Here is a 7,541-nt window from a genome sequence, read left to right on the forward strand (position 1 = left end):
ATCGATACAAAGCGACTATTATTTACACCCCAACCTATTACTGATCTATGAAACTTAAGTTGATTTTGTAATATAAACCATTCTATTCAGATATGTTTGAATTTCAAGCAGACCATCTCTGTCTTTGTTCCACCAAACTGCAGAATGCAAAGCTGAGTATTTCTTTATTCCAGTGTTTTGCCTTCATTATTAGCACAGTAGCATAAAGAAGCTGACACCTTATTGATGTATATTTAGATTTCATTGTTCTGACAGTCTTTGGATGAGTCTGATGTTATTTTTATCTGAGAAGATTCGACCCTCCTGAGGTTCTACAGATTTGATGAAAACATCTGACTGTAGGAAGTGCTTCTGGCCCCTCCTGTGAGCAGCAGAGCTTTTTTAGATGAAGGTGGCACAGATACTGTACTCACAGCTAATGCTGGCTTTGTGAAAGCCTGGCACAAGAAGACTAAAACGCCTTTCCTTGCAGACTTCAGCTGAATGGAAACCCAGCTTTTTGTGTGTTCCTGCGCCGTCTCCAGGGTGCCAAGCAGCTTAAACCCAACAGGGATCTTTCTTTCCATTCAGCTGTTTCCAAAGAACCAGACTTCCACCAACAGTTTGTCTTTTTTCATCCCTGTTAACGTCTGAAGCTAACCATCAGAATATTTCATGGTGTTCTGAATCACGCATCTTTTCCTTTCCTTCCAGGACATTTTTAATCAACATATGATTGTTTTCTGGGCTTTTCAATCCATTTATGTCAAGTTGTATACATAAATGATTATCAATAATTAAATCTCCTTTTTTGGCCCCTTTTATCAAGTGAATAACCAGTCGCACTATTTTGCTCTGATCACAACATTGAAAAGTAGAACAAATGTAACTTTTTTTTTTAGATATGTAATCTATTTACTCCTCATCCAGAAAACAGTTTCTCACTGCAGCTAATATTAAAATCATAGAAATTACAATAACAGTTTTACAGTGTTTTGCGTCTAAAAACTGCGTCTAAATAAAGTAATACGCTGACGACTAACTTATTTCTATATATAGAGCGCTACAGCACATAGAGTGTTTATCGTTGCTGTTGCACCCATGTTTTCTTTCTGTTTTGCCCACACCCATTTCTTTCTCTATTGGGAGGCGGCGTTCATATGCAAACTATCGGATCAACCCAGTGAGACTTTGAGATGATCCACCTGTGGGTGGGGTGGGGTGGGGTGGGGTGGGGCAGCAGTGATGCAGCGTTTCATTGGGTAGAAGGAGGAGAGAGTAAACGGTTCAGACAGACAGCCATTTGGGAACCCTGAACCTGGATTGGTTCAGGTTTTTATAGAGCTGAGGTTATGGCTAAAGATTCTTTTAGGTATTAATTAATTTATGGACTATTTTTTTTGATCAATTAGAAAAAGTATTCTCAGTGGATTACCGTTTCTAAATAAACGTATGGAATTCAGAAAAAAACGTATTGCACGCTGTATGAATTTTAAAAGGGAAAAAAAGGAATACAGTAAATATACTTTCCTTCTGTTCTTGTTTGTCAGACTTGTTTCGTTTAAGTTTAACTTTCCCTGTCTCTCTTTTCTGCAGGTGCACTTTCAGGTTTCCCAGCACAAACATTAAGATCAACTTCACAGCCCTGTCCAGCTGGAAGAAAGCCAAGCGAGAGGCACCAGAGTCCCCAGTGAAACCAGTTCAGCCTCAGATCTCCCCCCTTACCATCAACATTCCAGACAACATTGCTCACCTAATGAGCCCCCTGCCATCGCCCACTGGCACCATCAGGTACCTTCACCATGGAAGGACCCAGGGTTATTAGCTTTAAATCTGAGGTTATTTTGCAAATGATCAGATTTACAGCAGGGATGGACGTCTCCTGTCCCTGAGGGGCCGTGTCCTGCAACTTTTAGATGTGCCCCTCTTCCAGATCACCTTAAATTAAGGGATGAGATTAAAAGCAGAGCTCTAGAGGAACCTGACTGCACATTAAGGAGGTATTTCAGCGATTGATTCAAATGTGTTTGGCCAAAACCTGTTGCAGGACCCCAGCTCATGGGACCTAAAGTGGCCTATTCCTGCGTTAAAGGGATAAAAGTCTCCTATCCTCACATTCTGCATTAATCTGAGAAAATACATTAATTTATGGAAATCATGTTTTCCATCAGCACGTCTCATCCCGTTGCTGCTTAAGTGATTGCAGCGTTCCCACACAGCCAGGGAGGTGGGCTAATTTGCATAGATGCCAGTGAAAAGCGTGTCACTGCAGCACAGACTGCAGATGAGCAAACCAGGCCCTTTGTTTTATTTTAAGCTCCGAATCCTGTCGTTTTGTCCTGATTTGGTTCCGTCTTGTTTCCTATCGACAGCGCTGCTAACTCCTGCCCCTCCAGCCCGCGGGGGGCGGGCTCCTCAGGCTACAGGATGGGGAGTCGCATGGTCGGCTCTGTGGAGCTGCAGCTTATTAATGACAACTCCCAGCCTGAGAACGACAAAGATGCCTCTGGAGGAGACAGTCCCAAGGTGAGGGCTGGCCCACTCTGCTTCGTTACATCAGTGGGGGGGGAGTAAGTTGGTCATTGCTCCTATAAATAAAAACTGAGACAAAGCTCTCTGGCCTTTTCTTAAAAGATAAATGTCATTGATCATTACAAAATTATCAAACGTCTCTTAGATTCTTGTTTTTTATTGGTTGTTTGGTTTGAAAATCCTCTCAGGCCGAGTTTAAGACTTTTAGATTAAGGTAACTTCATTCTAAATGGGTCAAAGAGAAAAAAGGAGTCCCTCAAGGCTACATGCTAGGCCCGCTATTAGTCTCGGAAAAATATTTCCAACTCATCTTTATTTTTTATTTTATTTTTTATATGAATGACGCTGAACAGCAATCATTTCTTTTAAATTACATAAATCACTCCATCTGTATTTTCATTTTTTTAATTTTAACTCCTTTCAAGTCCAGAAACGTCTCAATAACTGAAATATCAGAACCAACGGAATAAGGTCGACAAAATGATATATATTTTAGCTGTTTTAATGTACCTGATGCTTAGTTACTGAAACGTGTTCATATAAATACTCAGAGGGGGCATCAACCTTGTCTTTTAACAAGTAAAAAAATTGCGATCTGTAATCCATGAGTGCTTCGGATTCTCATCGCTAAACTTAGAACTAAATTAGAGAAAGTCTTCAAAGTTTGGCTAATTTCACACCCAACCAGGTTTGTTTGTGTGTTTTTTTTAAAGCTAAAGTTAATCATTTTGTTTTGCTGCCATCTCTTCCTGGTTTGATCCTAAAGGCGATAGCTACAAGTTTTAGATCCTGCCTGCCAGTTAGTTGCGCGCACACACGCCCTTCTTCTAATGCTAACCATATTCAACATTTAGCTTACCAGTTAGTTAAGGAAACAACATCCTTTGAGGCTCTCTGAGCCTCTTTGCTTCCTCAAGTCGGCTCCAAAGCTTAGAAGTTTGAACAATGTCCACCGTCATTTTGCTTCTTATTGAAAAAGCACTTTTTCATCTCTCTTATGAGTTACTAAAGATTTAAAATAGAATCTGTTTAGGTTGAGTTTGACATCGTAATCAGGAGTAAACATTTATCACAAAAATATTTGCGTTCTTTACGTACGTACTTTGTTCTTCAGTAAAATAAGTACCGTAATTTTAGGACTATAAGCCGCGACTTTTCCCCCATTTTTTGACCTTGCGGCTTATATAACAATGCAGCTTATCTATGGACTTTTACAGCTAACGGCCACTAGGGTGATACGGTACCTAAATCTATGGATTTTACCATCCACCATGTTGACGTCACATTTGCTTCAACACACAATTAGCCACGCCGCGGGAATGAGGACGTCCTCCGGAAGCAGACTCCGAGAAAGACAGACATTGCGAGCGCAAGACAGTTTGTGTGAGACCCTCATTATGGAAAACAATCATTGAAAAGCATATGATGCAGCTTTTAAGTTAAAGGCAGTCAATTTGGCAGTAAACGAAGGAAATGGAACCGCTGCTCGTAACCTTGGAAACAACGAGTCAATGGTGAGACGTTGGAGACGCCAGCAGGAAGAATTGTCTCAACTCAATTGTGTTGAAATGTTAATAAATAGGAGCTTCCCCAAACAGTTGCCTCTTTCCCGACGATCGTCTCTGTGCACGAACCATATGGTAATTAAACATAAAAACACGTGCGGCTTGTAAATGTACAAATCATGCAATTTAGCTTCTGCGGCTTATAGTCCGAAAATTACGGTACTTTCTTTCTGCGAAACCCTTTGTGTTCTGTGGATTTAGTTTGTTTAAAAAATGTATCGTTTTGATGGAAGAAATTGTACCTACGACCTTTAATGATACTGCAGTCAAATTTAGTTAAGAAACTAAAGTTCATAAGTTATTAGCGTTTACATTCTCTGGTTTAACTGCTCTTAAATGAAGTGTTATTGACTGCTGGGTGTTTTCTCTGCTCTGCAGGACGACTCCAAACCACCGTACTCCTATGCACAGCTGATAGTCCAGGCCATAACTCTGGCTCCGGACAAGCAGCTCACACTAAACGGAATCTACAATCACATCACCAAGAACTACCCGTACTACAGGACGGCAGACAAGGGCTGGCAGGTTAGTTTGGACTTCCTGGTTTTGGGTAATCTGCGCCGTGCGACGCTTCGGTTTCCTGATGTCTCTTTTCATTGTTGCAGAACTCGATCCGTCACAACCTGTCTCTGAACCGTTATTTCATCAAAGTGGCGAGGTCACAGGAGGAACCGGGAAAAGGTTCCTTCTGGAGGATAGACCCGTCCTCAGAGGCCAAGCTCATCGAGCAGGCTTTCAGGAAACGAAGGCCCCGGGGGGTGCCCTGCTTCAGAACCCCACATGGACCCCTCTCCTCCAGGTCTGTCTCATTAAAAGAAGAAAAAACTATTTACACTTTAAAACACTCCAACCTCAGTTCATTATGTTGGCTTTAGACAGGGTTCCCACAGATCCTCCTTAAAAAGTCTTAAAAGGCGTTGAATTCTTACCTGAGTGAAGTTGGCCCCCCCACCTTCTTGAAATCAGACAAAATTAGTGTCAAACGTTTGTGCAGCAAAAATTTTCATTTGTGCCGCTTTGGCTTTGAAGATATAAAGAGATGTTTCTAAAGGTCATCAAAGGTCAACCAGCCTCAGGATCAACGATCTAGAAATAAGTAAAAAATGTCATAAATTAGGTGTATTTACCCTTAATTTGAGTAGGTAAATGAGATAATTTGCCAATAGAATAAGTATTTTTACTCTTAAAATAAGATAATTAGATAATATGCACTTGAAATAAGACAAAGCAACTGTGTTTTCTTATTTTAAGTGTAAATTATGTTGTTCCATTGGCAAAATGTCTTTTACCTCCTCAATCCAAGAACAAATGCACTTATTTTAAGAAAAAATGACTTATCTAGATTTAGTTTTTTTTCCAGTGTAGTTGTTAAAATCTATCCGATTAATAATAATAATCCATCTGTTATTAGTGTGTTTTTAGCTTTATCCTATATGGAAAGTTTTTCAAAATTGTAAACATTTCCTCTGGGCCAGAAAATATAAATGTTGAGGTTTATGTTAAAATATAAATCTGTCTCAACCAGGTATTCTTGTGTTTATTGTGAAGTTGGTCTTGAAAGTTTTATTTGAAGGGACAAAAAAAGTCTTAAAAAGTCTTGAATTTGACTTGCCTTATGTTGTAGGAACTCTGTTTAGAGCAAAGAAAATCACTGAATCATTAGAATCCATGATTAGTAGAGTCTGGTTTTCAGCCGTTCTTACTCTGATACCATTAAATAAAACTGTAACCAGTTACCTTCAAAAGTCGTCACATAAATGGAGCCTTTCTGTTTCTGGCCTCTGAGAGAACAACCAGCTTTAAGAAGCTCAAGGAGCCCAGATGACGGATCAGGGATGAGTTCAGGTTCAACTTAAAGCAGGGTTAGGTCCTAAAACAAAACCCCAACATCTCCCACATCTAATTCAATCGATCATCTGAACGTGGAAGGATGGAGCAACTGCAGTCCTACCAAGACTTAGAGGTCCAGATTGACTGCCTGGGAAGTGGAGCATTATTCAGAGACGCTACGTGACTCTGAAGGAGCCACAACTCCAGTGGAAGATTATATTTATTGATAAAGTCCATAAATCAAGCTTTTATAAAATATGTTGAAAAGAACACGAGAAGGAAGAGGATCTGTTCAGATGAGAATAAAACAGCTGAGCTAATGTTCACCATGAGGAAACTAACACTGCACATCACCCCACCGTCAGACATGGTGGTGGCACAAGCATGATGTGGGGAGCCTGCCAATCCAGTTTAAGTTTGAATCTCTTTGCAAACAAGAATGTGGAGAAAAAGTAGAAGTTCAGAGCTGGAACAGCACCAAAAGACCTAAAACTTGAAGCCCAGAGATGATAAAATGCGGTCTAAGGTGGGGGTGACTGACAACTGTTTACATTATTTATGTAAAAATGATTAACTAAATAAATTGCTGTTTTATTTTTCTTCTGCTGCACAATCAGGCTCCACTTTGTGTTGGTTTATCGCCTGAAATGTGTAAAGATATTCCTTTTTAAAATGTACCTTTTGCTTAAAGCTCATGCAGAACATAATAAATAAATGTTTCAATATAAAGTCACAACCTTTAAAAGTTTTTAAGGAAATATAAATGTTGACTGTGACTTTTAGCCCAATAAAAATGTTTTAATCAAAATAATAAAACTAGTAGGATCTGCAGTCTGCCTAATGACCAGCAGGGGGCAAACCTTGCCCTTCTTTCTGTGTTCATTTTATGGGATTTCTAATCCAGTAGCTGAATATATTTAATCTGTGGGGATGAAGATGATCTGATGTCTTTAATTTCTGTTGTTGATTATTTAGGAGCGCCCCAGCTTCTCCCAATCATTCAGGGGTTCTCTCAGCTCACTCCAGCGGGGTCCAGACCCCAGACAGTCTATCTCGGGAGGGCTCCCCTGTTCCCCTTGAACCAGATACTTCTTCCGCTCCCCCCCCGGTTTCCACCGCCACAGTCCAGCCCAAACTGGCTGTGATCCAGGAAGCACGCTTTGCACAAAACACACCAGGTAGGACCCCTTATTACGCATCATTCTGCTTCTTGCATCAGTCTTATCCAGGTAGTTTTATGTCACTTTGTGACGTCATCAGTGATTCTGATCTGCATATCAATCCTTCAGGCTCGCCTGTTAGCAACCAGCCGGTACTCATAGCAGTCCAGCGTCAGTTACCTCAAACCATTAAGCCAGTGACTTACACCATGGCCTCCCCAGTGAGCACCAGCAGCTCCCAGCCCGCTGTCCAGACTGTCCACGTCCTGCAGCAGATCCCAGCCGGGTCCACGGTCATCGCCCAGCCCGCCACCATCATCAAGAGCGAGCCGCAGGAGAACGGGGAGCACACGGAGGTCAAAGGTGAGGCAAAGATGCTAACTGTGAAGAAAGTCGCTTCCTTTCTTTTCTCACCGGGGGGGAATATGAAGAAAAAAGTTTGTTTCTTCCTTTGTCTTTCTTTCTGTCTCTTTTA

The 7,541-nt window shown here is 41.0% G+C and overlaps 1 protein-coding gene across 1 annotated transcript in view; it reads left to right on the plus strand.

The window, feature by feature from the left end:
• Window positions 1–7,541, plus strand: part of LOC107091773 (forkhead box protein K2-like) — a 21,822-nt gene that overhangs the window by 11,869 nt on the left and 2,412 nt on the right. Inside the window, exons 2-7 of the mRNA XM_015385924.1 lie at window positions 1,576–1,770; window positions 2,352–2,505; window positions 4,455–4,601; window positions 4,682–4,875; window positions 6,882–7,084; window positions 7,196–7,429. Coding sequence (XP_015241410.1) covers window positions 1,576–1,770; window positions 2,352–2,505; window positions 4,455–4,601; window positions 4,682–4,875; window positions 6,882–7,084; window positions 7,196–7,429 — 1,127 coding nt within the window. The remainder of the gene's footprint in view (window positions 1–1,575; window positions 1,771–2,351; window positions 2,506–4,454; window positions 4,602–4,681; window positions 4,876–6,881; window positions 7,085–7,195; window positions 7,430–7,541) is intronic.

The sequence above is a fragment of the Cyprinodon variegatus genome, unplaced genomic scaffold (genome assembly GCF_000732505.1).
Source record: "Cyprinodon variegatus isolate N-32 unplaced genomic scaffold, C_variegatus-1.0 Scaffold351, whole genome shotgun sequence".
NCBI classification, from domain to species: Eukaryota; Metazoa; Chordata; class Actinopteri; order Cyprinodontiformes; family Cyprinodontidae; genus Cyprinodon; species Cyprinodon variegatus.